This window comes from Xenopus laevis, chromosome 4L (genome assembly GCF_017654675.1).
Source record: "Xenopus laevis strain J_2021 chromosome 4L, Xenopus_laevis_v10.1, whole genome shotgun sequence".
NCBI lineage: Eukaryota > Metazoa > Chordata > Amphibia > Anura > Pipidae > Xenopus > Xenopus laevis.
In genome coordinates this window covers 13142943-13163929 of record NC_054377.1, presented here as the reverse complement: position 1 = coordinate 13163929, position 20987 = coordinate 13142943, and the positions used below count along the sequence as shown (strand labels likewise).

The 20987-nt window shown below is 40.2% G+C and overlaps 1 protein-coding gene across 1 annotated transcript in view; it reads left to right on the top strand.

Moving 5' to 3' along the window:
• Positions 1–558: 558 nt before the first annotated feature.
• The window catches only part of XB5939409.L (provisional ortholog of cleavage stimulation factor subunit 3 L homeolog), a 51950-nt gene continuing 31521 nt past the window's right edge, over positions 559–20987 (top strand). The window contains 3 exon segments of the mRNA NM_001171970.1: positions 559–722; positions 10606–10707; positions 10830–10925. Coding sequence (NP_001165441.1) covers positions 690–722; positions 10606–10707; positions 10830–10925 — 231 coding nt within the window. The 5' untranslated portion in view covers positions 559–689.

The following is a 20987-nucleotide window of genomic DNA, read 5'->3' as shown; positions in this document are numbered from 1 at the left end:
GCTGAATAAAAAGTGAAATAACGGGAAAAAACCCAAATAATAAAAACCAATTGCAAATGGTCTCAGAATATCGCTCTCTTCAACATAATAAATGTTCATTTACAGGCGAACAACCCCTTTGATAGTATAGGGCCCTTGTTTCCTGATGACTGCCCTTTCCCTAATCATCACTACCTAAATCTGAGGTAATTATGGGTTTATTTTATGCTTTTTCAATTGGCACCTCTAACCCTCAGCTCTGGGATGTTGCAGGACATACCTATTTGCACAACTAATCGAACACTTATTTAATAAAACATATTTAGGCTTTTAATGCCTGAGTCCAGCGCACTTGGACCGAAAACAAACCCTAAACCAACCCCATTGCATTTTACTCCAGCTGCAGTAATAACAAGCTCCCACGTGACTGGTTAATGACTGCCTATTGACTGGCGCAACTCCCATGTAACCTCCGCGGGATTGGCCCTTTAGTCCTCCTATAGTGTCATTTCCGGCTGAATCAGACGGTGGCGCTGTTTAGAATCTTCACATTCTGCTCCTAGCGCCGCAGTCCCTGTGATTTTTCCTGCCGCCATTTTGTCAGGCAGTGCTGCAGGCGGCTGCTCTCTTTAGACAGACGGGAGGAGTGTGCGGTACAGCGGGAGAGAACAGGGAGCAGCACCGTGGATTCCCTCTCTAGTAGTGAGAAGATGATGGCGTCTGGAGAAGTCCCAGCTGAGCAAGTAAGTGACTGGTGTGTGTTTCTGAGGGAGGGAGGGAGGCCTCACACACCAAGGGCATGAGGGAGTGGGAACGGGAGATTGTTCTGTGATAGAGATTCCAGGGATGTCCATGTACAGGAGGTGTTATTCATGGCCTGTACCACAAGTTCTTATTGAACCACAACTCACAGCAGTCAGGCATGAACTACAGCTCTCAGCAGTCAGGCTTGAACTACAGCTCTCAGCAGTCAGGCATGAACTACAGCTCTCAGCAGTCAGGCTTGAACTACAACTCTCAGCAGTAAGGCTTGAACTACAACTCTCAGCTTCCAAAGCTGTATTTCGCAACGTGTGTGGGCAGTAGTACAGCTATTGTATGAATTGTAAGTGGCAGCAGCTTTCCTTCCTACACACCCAGTCCCATAGTCCCAACCCCTTTCCTGACACATCCTCCTTGGTTTCTGCTCAATGTACCACAGTCATGGCTCCAGTCCTGCACAGTCTCCTGCTACTTGTTAATAAGGATTATAAGGAGACTGTGCAAGGCTGCACCGAGTCCAGGATTTGGTTCGGGATTCGGCCTTTTCCAGCAGGATTTGGATTCAGCCGAATCCTTGTGTGTGGTCGAACTGGATCCTAATTTGCATATGTAAGTTAGGTGTGGGAAGGGAAATCATGTGACTTCGTCTCAAAACAAGGAAGTAAAACATACTTTTTTACCCCCCCATCTCTAATTTGTATATGCAAATTAGAATTCGCGTTCGGTATTCGGCCTAATATTTCATGAAGGATTTGGCCGAATCCCAAATAGTGGTATTGGCAATACAATGCCAATTCGTTTTCCGAAATCACCCGAAGTTGCCTCACGAGGAAACTTCGGGCGACTTCGGAAAACGAATCGCCGCGTGTGATTAGCGCAGGCGATTTTTCATTTTAGCGAGGCGCAGAGCGAGGGGAGGCATTCGGGGAGAAAAGTCGCGGCGATTAGTCGCCAGGCGACTAAAACTCCCCAAATCGCCCAGTGTGTCCCTACCCTAAAGGGGTTGTTCAGCTTCAAAAAACTAGTTGTTTCCTGATCACCAGAAATAACGACTTTTTACAATTCCTTTCTATTTTTCTAATATTGAAGTGTAAAGTGTCATTTTTCACCTTCTAAAGCAGCTCTGGGTGGTGGGGTCGCCGACCTTGTAAACTAATCTAAATTGATACATTTAGTTGATACATTTCTTATCTTTGTCCCTGCTGAGCAGAATCTCTGGGTTTCATTCATTACAGGCAGCTGTTAGAATTGATACAATAGTTGCTAATACTCCAGAGATGCTGCTGAGAAATGGATCAACTGAATGGTAAAGGCAAAGGAACAGGGTTTTTTTTTGCTTCCCTACTTCTTATATTTCTTATACTTGTTATATTTCTACATTTTCCCTCTCATACCCCCTAGCCTTCCTATATGTACTATGATTTCTGCTATACAAAGTCACCCAAACTTGAGATCAGGGCAGACACCTCTATTTAGCCACCTCAGAGCATGTTTTATGTATTTGGGCCTCTCTGCTTTTAAAGGAGAAGGAAAGGTTAAAACTAAGTAAGCCTTATCAGAAAGGTCCATCTAAATATACCAGTATACCCCCAAAGTAATGTTGCTCTGAGTCCCCTGTCAAAAGAAACACTGCATTTCTTTCCTTCTATTGTGTACTCATGGGCTTCTGTATCAGACTTCCTGCCTTCAGCTTAGACCTCATTGCCCTGGGCAAGAGCATGCTCAGTTTGCTCCTCTTCCCCCTCCCCCCTCCCTTCTCTACTGTAATCTGAGCCCAGAGCAGCTAGAGACTCAGGCAGGAAGTGATGTCACACCATGTGAATACTGCAGCTCCTATTCTAAACAAACAAGAGTTTCTAGAGCTTTTTACACAGGTATAGTAAAACATTCTGCAGAATAAATATAGCATTCTAGCTTGCAGCTAATCTATTGGCAATACAATGCCTCCGTAGCTTTCCTTCTCCTTTAAACTAAAATGACCTTCATGTTGCACCAAAACCAGATTAGTCTGCAGCAGCCTTCTAAATGGATTTATTAACCAGCCTTGGGGTGTGTAGGTGAGATGTCAGCTCTTGTGCGGACCTGTTAGGGAGGGAGGGTGTTGCATACGATGCACGGTAAGGCACACAACAAAGAATTGTCATTATGTGCAGTTGGAGATGGCTGTAAGTAGTTGCTGTTGCTATGGCGGCGAACAAGTGGTTTTAGGCTGAACAAAGATGAAGTAGTACTTAAGATGGCCATACACGTGCCGATAAAAGCTGCCGACAGACCGAGTCGGCAGCTTATTGGCCCGTGTATGGGGGCCCCCGATGGGCTTCCCCGATCGAGATCTGGCCGAAAGTCGGCCAGATCTCGATCAGATGGGACTAAAAATCCCGTCAGATCGTGGCCACATCTGTTCGTTGATGCGGTCCCGCGATCCGACCGCCCGTTCGCTAGGATATCAGCCCGATATTGCCCACCTCAAGGTGGACATATCAGAGAGAGATCCGCTCGTTTGGCGACATTGCCAAACGAGCGGATCTCTCAGTGTATGGCCACCTTTAGTCTCCACTCCACGACTTTAGCAGCCATGCCATTTCAGCTTAAGGGTAAGGGCACATTGGGAGATTCGGGGAGATTTAGTCGCCTGGCGACTAATTGCCTCTTCTTCTGGGTGAAAATCTTAAGTTTAAAGTTTAATGTTGAGTGTCTCTTGTGTTTGTGTCTGGCAGCTCAGTAATTCAGATGGAGGTTCTGAACTGTTACAATTTTGCAACATTGAGTTGATACATTTCTCAGCAGCATCTCTGGAGTATCAGCAACTATTGTATCAATTCTAACAGCTGCCTTTAATGAAACCCAGAGATTCTGCTCAGCAGGGACAAAGATAAGAAATGTATCAACTAAATGTATCAATTTAGAACAGTTTACAGGGTCGGTAACCCCTATCCCAAAGCTGCTTTAGTACGTTAAAATTATACTTTAAACTTCAATATGAGTTGTACAGGAAACTTGAGTATCACTCGTATTATAAGGGATAATGTACCCCCTACTGTAAATGATAAGGATATTAGAAGTCACTGAGGGGTTGTTCTGTGACCATATAAAGGCACAAGGCTGCAGGCTGAGTTATACAGGGAACATTGAGTATCACTCATGTATTATAAGGGATAATGTACCCCCTACTGTAAATGATAAGGATATTAGAAGTCACTGTGGGAGTTTTGTGACCATATAAAGGCACAAGGCTGCAGGCTGAGTTATACAGGGAACTCGGAGTATCACTCATGTATTATAAGGGATAATGTACCCCCTACTGTAAATGATAAGGATATTAGAAGTCACTGCGGGGTTGTTCTGTGACCATATAAAGGCACAAGGCTGCAGGCTGAGTTATACAGGGAACTCTGAGTATCACTCATGTATTATAAGGGATAATGTACCCCCTACTGTAAATAAGGATATTAGAAGTCACTGAGGGGTTGTTCTGTGACCATATAAAGGCACAAGGCTGCAGGCTGAGTTATACAGGGAACTCTGAGTATCACTAATGTATTATAAGGGATAATGTACCCCCTACTGTAAATGATAAGGAAATTAGAAATCACTGAGGGGTTCTGTGAATATCTAAAGTTACTAGGCTGCAGTCTGTGAACTCTGGGTATCACACTATTTACAGTAGCAGGTACATTATGCCTTATAATGATTAACTAAGGATATTAGAAATCACAAGGTGTTCCATGACCATATAAGGGTGCAAGGCTGAAAGCTGAGTGCTTATATACAGGTCATGGAACTCTGAGGTGACTCCTCACATCCTCATTTTTTACAATGTGTTACTTAATTATAATACACAAGTTTCAGGTGAGTCCTGTGACATTAATTCTATCCCTTATCACTGCTTATAACGGATAATATCATTTAGTACTGTTTCTGAGTTAATAGGATATTCATGGCTTGTAATGCGATTATACCCAGCTGCTTCACAAAGGTATGCTGTTATATAGAGGTGTTTTTGTACTTTATATTGCTGTCCATTGGAGGTGGCAGTTGTGGATATTGTAAAGGCACACATATCTATTGAAATTGGTCCCGACAAACCTACTAAGTGCTTGTAAATTGCCTCTGCTGTACATTCATTATTACCTGTGTAACAGCAACATTTATTGTTGATGTAAATGTTATGTTTGAGCATCTGATCAAAATACCCTTTGTTATTAGTTACTTCGATAATGAGGTTTACACTACATTATGGAAAATGTTTTGTCACCACCGGTGGCCAGTCGCAGGAGAGCTTTCAGGAACAGAGAATTGGCCCTTGTTTGTCTTTAGCTAAAAAGCAATCCTTCCTGATGTGTTCTGTAACTTTACTCTGAAACCCAATATAAATGAGAAGTCACAAGGTTATTGTTGCCTTAAGGGTAGGGACACACTGGGCGATTTGGGGAGTTTTAGTCGCCTGGCGACTAATCGCCGCGACTTTTCTCCCCGAATGCCTCCCCTCGCTCTGCGCCTGGCTAAAATGAAAAATCGCCTGCGCTAATCACACGCGGCGATTCGTTTTCCGAAATCGCCCGAAGTTGCCTCACGAGGAAACTTCGGGCGACTTCGGAAAACGAATCGCCGCGTGTGATTAGCGCAGGCGATTTTTCATTTTAGCGAGGCGCAGAGCGAGGGGAGGCATTCGGGGAGAAAAGTCGCGGCGATTAGTCGCCAGGCGACTAAAACTCCCCAAATCGCCCAGTGTGTCCCTACCCTAAAGGGGTTGTTCAGCTTCAAAAAACTAGTTGTTTCCTGATCACCAGAAATAACGACTTTTTACAATTCCTTTCTATTTTTCTAATATTGAAGTGTAAAGTGTCATTTTTCACCTTCTAAAGCAGCTCTGGGTGGTGGGGTCGCCGACCTTGTAAACTAATCTAAATTGATACATTTAGTTGATACATTTCTTATCTTTGTCCCTGCTGAGCAGAATCTCTGGGTTTCATTCATTACAGGCAGCTGTTAGAATTGATACAATAGTTGCTAATACTCCAGAGATGCTGCTGAGAAATGGATCAACTGAATGGTAAAGGCAAAGGAACAGGGTTTTTTTTTGTTAACCCTGTGCAAAATAATGGTTATGGGTGATAATAGTTTTCCCTTTGAATAGCATTGTAATCGATGTATCCCTCGTGGTGCGCTGGCTTTTGTTTGGTACTCAGGATCTGTCTCTATACTTCCCCCACAAGCACCCCTGACACCAGGGAATTCTATACATTCCTCCTAGGTGCAAATCCAAGGTTGGGTGGACACTTCACATTCTATTTAACATAACTGGTTTGGGATCCATTATCCTGAGACCCGTTATCCAGGAAGTTCAGAATTACGGAATGAACATCTCCCATAGACTTCATTATAATCAAATAATCCATATTTTAAAAAACTTTTCCTTTTTCTCTGTAGTAATAAAACAGTAGCTTGTACTTGATCCCAACTAAGATACAGTATAATTAATCATTTTTGGACACAAAACCAGTCTATTGGCTTTATTTAAGTTTTGCATGATTTTCTTGTAGACTTAGGGTATGAAGATGCAAATATCTGGAAAACCCAGGTCCTGAGCATTCTGGATTACAGGTCCCATACCTGTATATTGTATTGATTCTTGTGTATGGGCTGCCTGCTCTAACACCCTTTGATGCCTGTTGAATGTTGGAACATTTTTGATGCTTTTGAAATTCTCCTGGGTAGAAGTGCAAGAGCACTTAATGGCACAAGAGTGCTCCCCCTAGTGTTCATTCCGCTAACCGTCTACCTGGTGGGAACGACTGCATGATCTGCTCTTCCCCAGGGATAAAATGATAGCTGTAAAGTACATGGATCAGCATTAGGGGGCGCATGTCTTCTCTGTCCTTGGCTCCCAGTTGTGACCTTTGGGGACAGGAGGGGGCAATGCCTACCCCAGCCCACCCTTCTTGAATAGAGTGCTGCTAAACACAGGGGGTAGCACAGAGACTTGGGACTATTATGCAATAGCAAAAGGCAGTGTGCAACTTTACATGCTACCACTGAGTTTGCAAATGACCCCTTTAGTAGGTTTGTGCCAGATGCAGCATACTTATTTCTGGCCTTGTTGCTATGGTAGCAGGCTTTCTGCCTTTGAATCTCATTTAATTTCTGCTGAATTTGCTGTCTGTGTTTCTTTTTTGTTTGTCATTGTGCTTGCCTACATTGTATGCAATGAAATCCCAGGCTCAAATTGCATTGTACATCTCAGGTCTGCAGAAAGGTTTTTCGTCTCTGTAAAATCATTAGTTAAAGGAGAAGGAAAGCTACCGGAGCAGTTTATTGCCAATTGATTAGCCACAGCAGCAAGCTATATTTATTCTGCAGAATGCTTTACCATTCCTGAGTAAAAAGCTCTAGAAAGCTCTCTTTTTGTTTAGGATAGCAGCTGCCATATTAGCTTGGTATGACATCACTTCCTGCCTGAGTCTCTCCCTGCTCACTCATAGCTCTGGGCTCAGATTACAGCAGGGCGGGCAGGAGGGAAAAGGGAGGGGGAGAGAGGAGCATGCTCAAGCCCGAGCCCTGGAATTTAAGCTGAAAACAGGAAGTCTGATACAGTAGCCCATGAGTACACAATAGAAGGAAAGAAATGTGGTGTTTCTTTTGACAGGTATTTATATAGAACTTTCTGATAAAGCTTTCTTAATTTTAGCCTTTCCTTCTCCTTTAAATGGTTATAGTGTATCAACAGCACATTGGCCAGAATGCTCTTATGCACAGATTTGAAATATTTGCTCTATGAATGTAATGTATACTCATTCTATTGGGTATTCTTCAACATAAGCCCGATTCCCAGAGCACACATGACTTTGGGCAGCTGGGAAATTGACAATATGTCTAGTCCCATGTCAGATTTCAAAATTGAATATAAAAAAATCTGTTTGCTCTTTTGAGAAATGGATCTCAGTGCAGAATTCTGCTGGAGTAGCACTATTAACTGATTCATTTTTGAAAAAAAAATTTTTTTCCCCCATGACAGTATCCCTTTAAGTTTATGGTCACTGTAAATATTCTAGAAGCTGTGATTCATTGTGATACTGCAATTCCTTCCCAGTCGGACCAGAGGCAGTTCTGTCATACTAATCGCACCTTTCCTTCCCAGAACTTCAGTGGGTGAAACTGCAGTCCCTGTTGCAAATGAGGTCACATTTGCATCAAAACTGGCCAATGGGTAGTTTGCACAGCACTCACTGAATGATGTGGCTGCTAGTGGCCTTTTATGGACTATATTTGTCTCCCAGTTTATCATGTGCTTAGACTGATTTATTTTTCTCTAAAACTTTCTAATATTACATGTTTGCTTGTCAGATATATATTTATTTACAAGTTTTGCTTGCTCTGTTTTAGTTTGACCTCTGTCTTTTAAATGGCTAATGTAGTAAAATATTGTTTGTTTCTGAAAAGAATGTGCAGTATTAAGTGTTTCTGGTAGACGCAAGGCTTACTTCTTCATTCCTGAAATTGTTCATGTTGCATACATGAAATTCTAGTGTTCTTTAATTTTATTAAGGCATTGATTATGTCTCCTTTAGGGTCTGACCATATGAGCAGAGTCGTGGAGATTAGTTGCCCCAGCGACAAATCTCCTCTTGTTTGGGGTGACAATTTTCCCCAACTGCCTTCCCCCTGCCCTCCGCGGGCTAAAATGGAAATCACCTGGTGGAAGGCACACGCGTTGCTTCGTTTTCCGATGTCGCCCAAAGCTGACTCACGAGGAAACTTCAGGCGACTTTGGAAGACAAAGCTGGAGCGACTAATCTTCTTGAATCTGCTAGTGTGGTCAAATGCGGCGCTTCGATTTCCAAAGTTGCCCCAAGTTTTCAAACTTCGGGCGACTTTGGAAACCGAAGCGATGCGAGTGCATTGACGCAGGCGTTTTTTCATTGAAGCAGGCAGAAGACACGGGGAAGCAGTTCGAGGAGATTAGTCGCCCCAAAGAGGTGATTCGGCGCTGGGCGACTAAATCTCCCCAAATCTCCAGATGTGCCCTTACCCTAAGGGTCAGTCCACATCTGCAGATTCGGGTAGATTAGTCGCCCTAGCGACAAATTGCATCTTTTTCGGTGTGACAATCTCCCCAAACTCGTGGCGACTTCGGAAAATGAAATGAAAAATAATTTTAGCCGACGGAGGGCAGGGGGAAGGCGGTTCGGGGAGATTGTTGCCCTGAAGAAGAGGAGATTTGTCGCTGGAACGACTAATCTCCCCGAATCTGCTTGTGTGGCCTGACCCTAAGTGCAGCACAGAGATCTCATAATACACAATGCTCTCCTTTCAGCCATGTAGCAGGTTGGATTTTGGCTTTGTTTTCCCCCCCTATCTTTATCGCATGATTTTATCAGAACAATTGCTGTTGTTGACAAGAAAGGGTTTTGCAAATTTACGAGCAGAGTGGCAGTCTGGCCACTCACTTACAGATCTGGCAGTCTGGTTTGCAAATGGGGTCTCTAGTAAATTGAAGTCCAGAATGGCTGTTATAAGGTCTCTGTGTAGCCCATCTGGCAGATTCTAATTAGAATGTTTGTATGTTTTGGGACCACACTTGTCAGACTCGCTGCAATGATTTTTGTCTAAACTGCCTACAGATTAACAGTTTAGTCGTGTGTATGGGGCCCTCCAATGGGCTTCCCCGATTGATTTACACCAAAAATTTGTGTTTTAAAATAATGAAAATATTATGTAGCGTTGCCCTTCACTGGTAAAACTGATGTGTTTGCTTCAGAAACACTACTATAATTCATATAAACAAGCTGCTGAGTAGCCATGGGGGAAATTGAAAAAAGGCTAAATGGCACAGGATAAATAGTGGATAACACCATTATGTTCTACAGAGCTTATCTGCTGTGTACCATGAACCTTTTCTCCTTTGAATGGCTGCGCCCATTGCTACACAGTAGCTTATTTATATAAACAAAAGTGGGATTTCTGAAGCAAATACACCAGTTTTACCAGTGCAGGGCAGCAATGATAACTGCACTAAACAATAGATGGTACTCGCGCTTCATGCACAGGTGGGGGTGTGGTTGTATTTGAGAAGCACTACAAATTACTGTTCAGTGAACCCAAAGTTGTACTTTTATTCCTAACTAAATGTCAGGCTGGTGAATGAGGGTGAAATAATCATGTTTAATTTCACTATCCCTCTCTCAGCACCTGTTTTTGTTCATTCTGTCTTCATGCAGCAGTTGGGTGTTAGTTGAATGATTCCTTTCCTAGCAGATGTATTAGACCTCTACTCAAATAACTGATTCCAGTACAAACACAATCCAACAAAATAACTGCCTTAAGCACAAATTCTGCATGTAGAGAGACGTGGCCTCTAATACTTCTAGGCAAAAGAAGCCCCCCTTATAAAATATATTAGATCATTCATCTGACACTCAACTCCTGATTGAAGACAGAATGAAGAGAAACAGATGTTTAGAGAGGAATAGTGAAGATAAACTTGATTATTTCAGACACAATGCAGAATTTTTAATTGACTATTTAGAAAGTTTATTTTTTCAGTATTATGAAGCTAAAATTAAATTTTCATTTTTGCGATAGTTCCCCTTTAATATTTATGGCCACCGTTATGCATTCAGAAAGTATGTCATGTTGTCATGGAATGTGATTTCTCTTTAACTTGATACACAAGTCAACTAAACCATAATTCTTTTTTGCTTGCGGGGTATAAATGAATCCGTGAAGGCTACCCACAGATAGAAAAAAAAAAAAAACCCTCATATAAAATCTAATTTTGCTGAACGCAAATGTTACTGCCATCACAACTGTGTCAGACACCCGCATTCATGTTCATAATCCTGTTGTCTGTTTTCTTCCCACAAGGCTGCTGAATATGTTCCGGAAAAGGTGAAGAAAGCGGAAAAGAAATTGGAAGACAATCCGTATGACCTTGATGCATGGAGCATTCTCATTCGCGAGGCACAGGTTTAGTGACATAGGATTACATTATGTATTCTCTTGAGTACCAATAGTGGCTGCATTCAGGAGATTCTAACAATGTTTCCACAAAGTCATAATATTGTAAATGCTGTTTATTCAAATTTTAGAATCAGCCTATAGACAAAGCACGGAAGACGTATGAGCGACTTGTTGCCCAGTTCCCGAGTTCTGGCAGATTCTGGAAACTTTACATTGAAGCAGAGGTTAATATTTTAAATTTTTTTTTTCTTACTAATGGGTATTCTTTATATTACAAATACGTTCTAGGTCTGAGTGAGAAATAATTGGTAGGACAATATATTAACGTTCCTTACCTTGTAATCTGGGGCTGGAATTACAAGCGCTGACTTTTAAGGTGTTTAACCACAGTGATGATTGTTGCATAGTGTTTTTGCAACAACATTAAAACATTTTAATGGTATGGAGTGCTTTAGACTTTTATTTATTTGTCACGTGTCAATTTATTGCCTCCTGTGTCATTTATTTAGAATTGGTAATTCATTTCCTCTATATTTACCACATCCGACTAATTTGAATGGTATCCTAAGTATATTAGCTTTAATAATAAAATGGCATAATGTTGAAATGTTTTTGGGTGGGCTTTATTTTAACATGCTTTTAATATCCCTAATGTTTTAGCCTATAGAACATGCACTCGCTAACCGACAATAAGAAAAGAAATGTGTTATCTGCATAATCTGTTATTATTTGCAGCAATCATTATTGGAACAGGACAAATGTGTGGGTTATGGTGCATATGATTAAACTGCAAATGTAGACAATTGAAAATGATTGCATGCACTATAGTGAAAACAAACATGTTCGTATACTTAGCTTGATCAATGCGTTTAACTATATGACTTGTAATAAAAACTACAGGCAGAAAATCTCGGCATTTGGTGTGCATCCTATGTTCTTCTGTAGCTACTGCTGCTTAAGGTGTCTGGTTAAGCCTTTGTAGCTTAAAGGACAAGGAAAGTTAAACTAAAGCAATAGCTAGAAATTTTTGGGCTTCTGTACCAGCCCAAGGCAACCACAGCCCTTTAGCAGTAAAGATCTGTGTCTCCAAAGATGCCCCAGTAGCTCCCCATCTTCTTTTCTGCTGATTCACTGCACACTGTCAGTTACTGAGCTTAGGGACTGTCACAGTATAAAGCTGATTAGTAATTAATACAGATAATTACTACATGGCAGCACAGAAACCAGTGCAATTGGCATCAGAATTTAATAATCAGCAAACCTGTTGCATCAGCTTATATTACAGGGGAAGCTCATTTTCTGCTGGATAATTAGTGACGAGCCCTAAGCTTCTCAACAGCTGCTCAGAGCCCACTGAGCATGTGAGTGTCACAGACACTTTCCAAGATGGTGACCCCCTGTGACAAGTTTGAAGTCCTGGATCATTGCTGCTATTGACAAGCTGAAACTTTGGGCTGGTGCAATAAGTTCAGTATATGAAACAAGGCATTTTAAGCCCTATTTGTTTTTAGGGGTTAGTTCTCCTTTTAAGATTTCCTTGTTCATAACTTTTAGGCACACTTAGTATCTTTGAAACCATTTGGTTCTCGTAATAAACCTTTCAACTCCACCCATATGAATTGTATTTTCTTTTTTTTCCCAATAATATAAGAAATGATGATTGTAGGTTTTGTAGGCTATACCCTTCTTGCATACACAATTTATAGGTACTGTATTTTCTTTACATAAATACCATTAAAGTCTAGTATTTGTATGTGTCCCTTACTCTTTTACATAGTGATTAGTTTAATCAGTTCTCACATCTTTTTTCTTTTGGTTATAAAATGTACACTCGACTAGGGCATAAAATTATACTGACAACTCTACATTCCCTGTTTTTGTTTGTCAGGCTTTTCACTATCTCTAGGCCTTGCTTAGCTGTGGCGGGCAGATATCATTGCTTAAGGTGGCCATAGATGTTACAATTACGATCTTTCCAGGAAAGCTTGTTCATTTCAATACACACGTATAGAGCTGAATCGCCAAATATGCAGATAGAAACAATAGAATTCTACAAGTATCTGACGATTCAGCACTAACAATGGCTGATGTTCGGGTGCCTTCAAAGGCGCCTGATCAAAATTTGCCGGGCCGTTTGATAAGCCAACCAATATTCAAGTCTTCTACCAATATTTATTTATTTTATTTTTTTTAAATAATGAAAAGACATGTTTTATGAAAGTGTGATGCTGTTTATTTTATACATTTCTATTCCTACAGAATTTGTCAACAACTAGGGATGCACCGAATCCAGGATTTGGCCTTTTTCAGCAGGATTCGGTTTTGGCTGACTCCTTCTGCCTGGCAGAACCGCGTATGCAAATTCGGGGGCTGGGAGGGAAGTTGTGTGACTTTTTGTCACAAAACAAGAAAGTAAAAATATTTTTCCCTTCCCACTCCTAATTTGCATATGCAAATTCAATTCGGGGGTTCGGCTGAATCCTAAATAGTGGATTCGGTGCATCCCTATCAACAACATCCATTAAAAACAACTGCATTGATAAAATGCCTCTTTACTATAGCGCTGCAAAGTTGAATATAAGGCATACATATTATTATTTGCTTTTTTACTTTAATTCTTAACGAACAATTGAAGATTCCCATTAAAAGAAATCTCTGCTCTAAACTAAAGCATTAAAGCACTGTTTCTTTGTCTTGTGAATATAAGTATTACCAGTTACATGGTAGCATCATTGATATAAGCATTTCCACAAACTATGGTCGATGCTCATTTTTTTTTTTTTTCTCCAAACAAATTTTCCAATCATTTGTTAGACAAATAGGAAAATAAAGTGACCAAGGAATTCTGTAGCCAGGCTGCTGTTTTGAGTGCTTTTATACAAATATGGAACTCCAAGGTGACTCCTATTCATATTTTATACAGGGTACATTTACTTTTTCACTACTAGTTTTAGTGAGTTATATGACACAAGTTATATCACTAAGCACCAATTATAATTATGAAATATTGCTTTAGTTGGATTTAAAATCTGGATACCAGCGCTGCAAGGCAAACTAAAGGAGAACTAAAGGGTCATTATATACATTTTGCTAGTTGGTTTTACACCTGGGATGGCCAAGCAGTATGAAATTTTATACTCTGTATCATCTCTATCGGCTTACATTGCCAAAGGTCTCCTTTTCACTTCTGATTCTTACACACTGGACTTGCAGACAGCATGTGCGTGACACAAGGCGTGGATTAAGTCACAAAGTGCAAAAGGAAAGGTAAGTGTTGCACTCTTTGCACTGTAGCAGACCTATCCACTGTCATATACTGCAGCCTTAGGACAGGAGTAAAACTACTGACAAAAGTTATGCTGACCATTTTTTAGTTCTCCTTAATGTCTGCTGGCAAGTAAGTTGAGTGTGAAGCAATATTAAAGGGGTGGTCACCTTTAAATTAACTTTTAGTATTATGTAGAGAATGATATTCTGAGTTTGACTTAGCTTTTTATTCAGCAGCTCTCCAGTTTGCCATTTCAGCAATCTGGTTGCTAGCGTCCAAATTGCCCTAGCGACTGCATTGATTTAAATAAGAGACTGGAATATGAGTAGGAGAGGCCTGCATAGAAATATGAGTAATCAAAAGTAGCAATAACAATACATTTGTAGCCTTACAGAGCATTTGTTTTTTAGATGAGATCGGTGACCCCCATTTGAAAGCTGGAAAGAGTCAGAAGAAGTGAAATAATTCAAAAACTATATATATAAAAAATAATAATAATGACCAGTTGATTAGAATAAGGCATTGTATAACGTACTAAAAGTTAAAACAATACCTTTAAAGGGCATGTAAAGGCAAAAAAAAAATCCCATTTTTACTTTCTTTAATGAAAAGAAACCTATCTCAATATACTTTAATTAAAAAATGTGCACCGTTTTTATAAAGTTCTTCCATCATTTACTCCCGTGGATAGTAATTGTCAGACGGCCCCTAACTGCTCTGCAGAGAAACAATCATACTTGTCAACAGCAGGGGGAGCCCCCGCTTTACTTCCCAGCCATGCAGAACTCAAGCAGCTTTGTTTGTTTTCGTGTTTTGATAATTTATGATCCCTAAGCAGCCCAGACCACACTGAGCATGTGCGTAGTCTTGGTCTTGCAAAGATGTTTAACTAAGTTGCAAGATGGTGACCCCCTGTGGCCAACTTTGAAAGCATAAATCATTTGTTTGATTAGGCTTGTGGTGCAAGCAATAGAACATGTTTGTGTTTATACAAAATACAGCATTTCTAGCCTTATTATATTTTATACTTTACTTTCCATTTAAATACCCTTATTGAAACAGTATGGAAAATAAAAGGATATGCTTGCTCTTGTATGCTCCGGTGAAGAACTGCTAACTAAGATCTAGCAGTGAGATCCTGGAGATGGCATATTTCCCCACAAACATCTAAGCTTAAATCACTATGGAACGCTAGAAATAGGGGTGCTGTACCCCCTGTGTAAGGGTAGAGCAGCTGATCACTAAAACTCACCTAAAGGAGTCTGTTCAGAATATTTTAAGCACAGAAAAATAATTGATAATCCTAGGATATTAGGGGGTGGAATATCCAAATATTCAAAATTGTGTTATGGATTTTCCTACAAGCACGGCTGCTATAGTTTTTTCAAAATAAAGCTTTACAAAGGCCTTTTTGGCTTTGTGCTTTTCATATCAATAACATTGAGAGAAATAGCTGTAGTGTACTTTTTCAGTCTTTTCCTTGGAGGCTGTCGTGCAACTATTCACACCAGTAAACCTCTCGGAATTGTTTAATCGGCAGTACAAAGCTTTAACGCTAGCGTTCACAATTAATGTGTTCTATACTTGATACCTCCTCATAAAATAAAGATACCGTGAGAGTCAAATATAATCAGATTTTCACACACAAATAAGCACAATTTCTCTATCCTTAAGACTGATACATTCAGAAATAGGGCAATGTATGGGACAGTTTATAAGACCAATTATTCTTTAGTAAAATAGTAGGCAGAACTTTTTTTTCAGAGCAAAATCTGGTTAGTTCTTTGTTCTCATTATTGGTGTATACTGCAAGTGAATTAGGCACTAATTTTAATGGCTACGTTTGAGCCGCTGCTTCTTTAAGTAACCTCATGCTGTGTTTTTTTTGTTTGCTGCCACTGTTTTTACCAAGGAATCTCCGTGCTGCTTATTTAGATAAGGGGAATATTGGGAAAAATAGTTGCCAATAATAATGGTAATGTTGCACTCTGCAGAATAAAACCAGGGCTGGTGCACTCATTTAAAAAATGCCCAGGGTTTGTTTTTTGGGACTTTCCCATTTTGACACTTCTTTCTATTATGCCAGGTTAACAATTGGAACCACTATAGAGTACTGTTAAGTGATTTTAGCTTTCTTCTGTCCATCATGTTAAAACTACTGTGTGCATATACTTAGGGGCAAATTTACTTAAGGTCGAATATCGATATTTGACTTTCGAAGTTAAATCCTTTGACTTCGAATATCAAAGTCGAAGGATTTGGCGCTATTCGTTTGTTCGAACGATTAAATCCTTTGAATTGTTTGATTCAAAGGATTTTAATCCATCGATCGAACGATTTTTGTTTGACCAAAAACAGCTAGCAAAGCCTATGGGGACCTTCCCCATAGGCTAACATTGACTTCGGTAGCTTTTAGGTGGCGAACTAGGGGGTCGAAGTTTTTTCTTAAAGAGACAGTACTTCGACTATCGAATAGTCGAACGATTTTCGAAGGTCGAAGTAGCCAAAAAAAACATTCGAAATTCAAAGTTTTTTTTCCCCCTCTTCCTTCACTTGAGCTAAGTAAATGGGCCCCTTAAAGTGTGTATTGACAATATTGCAGAGCAATAATTCTGCTTGTATTGTTGCAGTTTACAGTGTTTATGGTCACCTTTAATGTGAAATTTCATCTTGCAATAGAAAGTAGTAAGTAAACATTCTATATATAACTGGTTCTTAAATAATGTTTGGATTGGACTACAGCTTACTTTGGTTGCACTTAGAGAAAAAGCTGTAGAAATTGTCTTATAGTAATGTTTTTATAACATAAAGGGTTTTTTTTTTTGTAAAAAGTTCCCCCTCCCCACATATTAGCCGATTCAGTCCATGAACTTTTTTGCCTTTAAACTACAGTATATAGTGCTTTTTTTAAATAAACAACTGCTACAACCTAAATAAAAAGCAATACTATTACCTTAACAGATTACTGTCCTTTTTGTATGGGTTAGATATTTTCAGCTAAAAATGCAAGTCTAGTCATCAACCCTTCCTTTGAAAGAGGAAGGAACACCACTTTTTCCCCCCCCCGCTTTCACCACAGATACAAAATGCCAATTCATCAAAAGATACATACATGTTTCAGGGTTATCATCCTAAAGGAACGACATCAGTCAGTGGGCTGTATAGTAATCCTGGGGCTACTGTGGGGTGCAGTTGAGTAGCATAATAACCGAATTATTATGTCGGTTGTGCACCACTTCCTGCAATCTTTGAGTGATCAAATGAAAATTGTCCAGGGTTCGGTTCGGTATTCGGCCACGATTCAGCCTTTTTCAACAGGAATCCTCGTGCCTGGCTGAACTGAATTAGAATCCTTAAAATCGTGTGACTTTTCTTGACAAAACAAGGAAGTTAAAAAAAAAAAAAGTCCTTCCCCCCCCCTCTCCGATTTGCATATGCAAGTTATGATTCGGTTTGTTATTCTGCCAAATCTTTCACAAAGGATTTGGGGGTTTGGCCGAATCCATAATTAATGTATTTGGTGCATCTGTGTCTGTTTTTTCACTGATCCATCTTAATCATTTTCATTATTCTATCAAAAGGCTTAAACTTTCTACGTTTCTAAGACTTTATTTTTGCTTTCATAAATCAGCTTTATGGTAGAAAAAAGATCTGGCATCCAACTTGCCAGTGTTACTGACAGGGTCATAGTGTTTATCTAACCTGAATGCCACCTTTTTGTTGGTTTTTATTGTTTATGATGTATCCATTATACCTGGAGGTGTAGAGGAACATATTTTTGGAAATCAACTCTACACAACGAGCTTTAAGGTAGATCTAAGATCCGGACAGCACTATCTTGTCAAGAAAAATGGAATTTGAAGATCCTATTATTTTTGTCTTCAAAAGAATAGGAAATGTAGGATGTGAATGGATAATTTGTGAAAAAATGCTCTCTCAAGCCTATTACTCTTACCATGGGAATAAATCCCTTCAGTGGATATCAAGAGCTACTGTTAAGAAGATAAGATTCAACTGGATCTGATGTGTTTCACAAGGAACATTCACACCTTTTGCTGGGGGCCACTAAAAGGATATATGCCTTACTTTCTGGCTAAAATAATTTGATATGTCCAAATCAGCCAGCAACTCTGACAGTTACATGTACTAAAATGGAGGCAGTGTTCCAACCAAAGTTTGGGCAATTGAGCTTGAGGAAGTTTTTACTTGGGTATCAATAGGTCTGTTTTAAAGAGTAGAAATATGACTTGCTTTATCATCCAAGAAGAATATTTATGAAGATGTCTGGACCCCCTTGAGGAAGTTTTACATGGGTATCAATAGTTTTAAAGAATAAAAAACAAACTGTGGACTTTTGGATTCTGCAATGGAAGACACTAGTGTATTCTCTGAACGGAGTAACAGCTGAACTGTGGATTTATGGGCTCCATGATTACATCCAGGTTAAAACGTTTGATCCCCACTCAACTTTTTTTCATGGATACAGAGAGGCCTTAAAAGAAATGGTCTATTTTATCTGTTTCACAGCCTATACTGCAAGAGGCTCAAATACAGAAGACTGTATTCTCCATCTACACATATACACTTTCCTGAACCAAAATGCTGAGCTCATATGTATGTCACATGAACTTCTTAGGAGAGATCTTTGTGCTGTTGATGTGCCCTACACAGCTATACTTTAAAGGCTATTAAACAGTAATTTAGCTGACTGGTTGAGTAAGCCAAAACAAGCCCATACATAACTTGAATGGCATCTATTGAGCTGATTCTTTTTATTAGCACATTCATCTTTGTAGAAATGCATGTTTTCTAAAATAAACTGTCCGAATATAAGTTAGAAATTTATATCTGCCCGTGTATGGCCATATTTTAGGTGATCTGATCGTTGAGCCCTAGAATTGCAGCGCGATCACTGATTTTCGGCCAGAGATCTATCGCGGAATCCCTTTGGAGGGCTCCATATACTGGCCATAATCTCAGCCTATGTATGGCCTGTAAGGTGGCCATAGACATTAAAATTATGATCTTTCCTGGAAAAGATCTCGGTTAGAGCTGAATGGTCAGATATACAGATAGAAATAATAGAATTCTACCTATATTTGATGATTAAGCGCTAACAATGGCCAATGTGTGGATGCCTTCAAAGGCGCCTGATCAAAATTTTCTGTTCGACCCGATCAATGAGCTGAGCAATATCCAAGTCTTCTGCTGATATCGATCGGCTTGTCTGCCACCATACACACACTGAATATCATACGAACATTTTTGTGTGATATCAGTGAGTCTATGGCCACCTTTAGACCCAAATAAGCCAACCGTCTTACCTGACTTCCTCCGTGTATGACCACCTTCATTCTTACACTTACGCCATTTCCTCTTAACCATATGATATCTCAGCTTCTGTATACATTCTATTTTCCACTTGGAAGCCACATGTTCGGTGAAGGAAGGCTCACAATTTTGCACTTCCAATCAGATTTTGTAAGCTGAAACCTGTTTGCATTGTCCCATTGGTGCATGTGGAAGTTGAAAGAGAAAAACTTGAGGGTGATTTTCTTCTCAAATGCATCCACATAAGAATCCTTTTTTTTTATTTTTTATATTGCATATCTTTTCTATCAATCTTGGTATTTTCAAATTGATTTTCCAAAAAAAGTCACTGTGAAAAAAAACCCATTGACATCACTATTTACCATTAAAGTTTCAGATTTTTTACCAAATTATACACAGGGTAGATATTAAAGTGAATCCATCTTAATCAATAGAGGCCATGAGCACTGGATGTTCATGACACTGCTATTCACCAAACATGTACCCACTGTTACTTGCAAGCGCTAGACGTGTCGTATCTCTCTTCTTCCTTTTACTATCTTCTCTCTAATATCTCGGCCATCTCTTGTCCTAATATCGCTACCTCTGTCTACTACAGCACACTCACCACTGCCCTTAATGAGCTTGCTCCTGCAAAAACTAAATGTGCTAGACCCAAACCACTTCACCCTTGGCATACTGCTCATACAAAAGTACTCCAAATACACTCACGTGCACTTGAGCATCGTTGGTGCAAATCCCGCTTAGAATCAGACTTTTGGAGCTTCAAATCTGCCCTACACTCCTATAACACCAGCCTTTCCCAAGCCAAACATACTTTACTTCACTCATTAACTCACTTTCGAAAAAACCGGCACAACTTTTCTCCACCTTTAACACTCTTCTTTCCCCTTCTCCACCCCATCCATGCCCATCTGTCTCTGCTCAAAGTGAACTTATACTACTCAAAGTGAAGTTATACTACTCAACCCCCCCCCCTGGACTACCAACACCCTCCCTCCACACTCCCCATTCATTCCTGTGCTCCTTCCCCCCTGTCACTGATGAGGAAGTCTCAAAACTGTTTGCCTCTTCTCACCTTACCACCTGCCGCTTGATCCTATTCCTTCAAAATTTCTCCACAATGCTAATCCCTGTCAAATCAAAGCCTTAACACCTCTATTTAATCTCTTGCTCTCAATGGGAATCTTTCCTTCTCAACTAAAACATGCTCTTGCCACCCTCATTCTGAAAAAAAACCCTCTCTTGATCCCTCAAATCTTGATAACCTCCGGCCTATGTCTCGGCTACCTTTCATCTCTAAACTACTTGAGCGCCTAGTCTACAACCGACTAACCTCATTCCTCTCTGACAATAACCTGCTGGACCCCCTACGATCTGGTTTTAAGCAACAACACTCCACTGAAACTGCCCTAACCCGACTAACTAATGACCTTTTAACAGCTAAAGGCAACAAACACTTCTCACTACTAATACTACTTGATCTCTCCTCTGCATTTGACACTGTGGACCATCCTCTTCTTCTCCAGTCCATCAATTCACTTTGCCTTCGTGTCATTGCCCTGTCCTGGTTCTCTTCTTACCTCCCTAATCGTTCCTTCAGTGTCTCCTACAATGGAGTAGCATCTTTTCCTCTTTCTGTTGGGGTTCCTCAAGCCTCTGTCCTGGACCGCTTATTAGTCTCCCT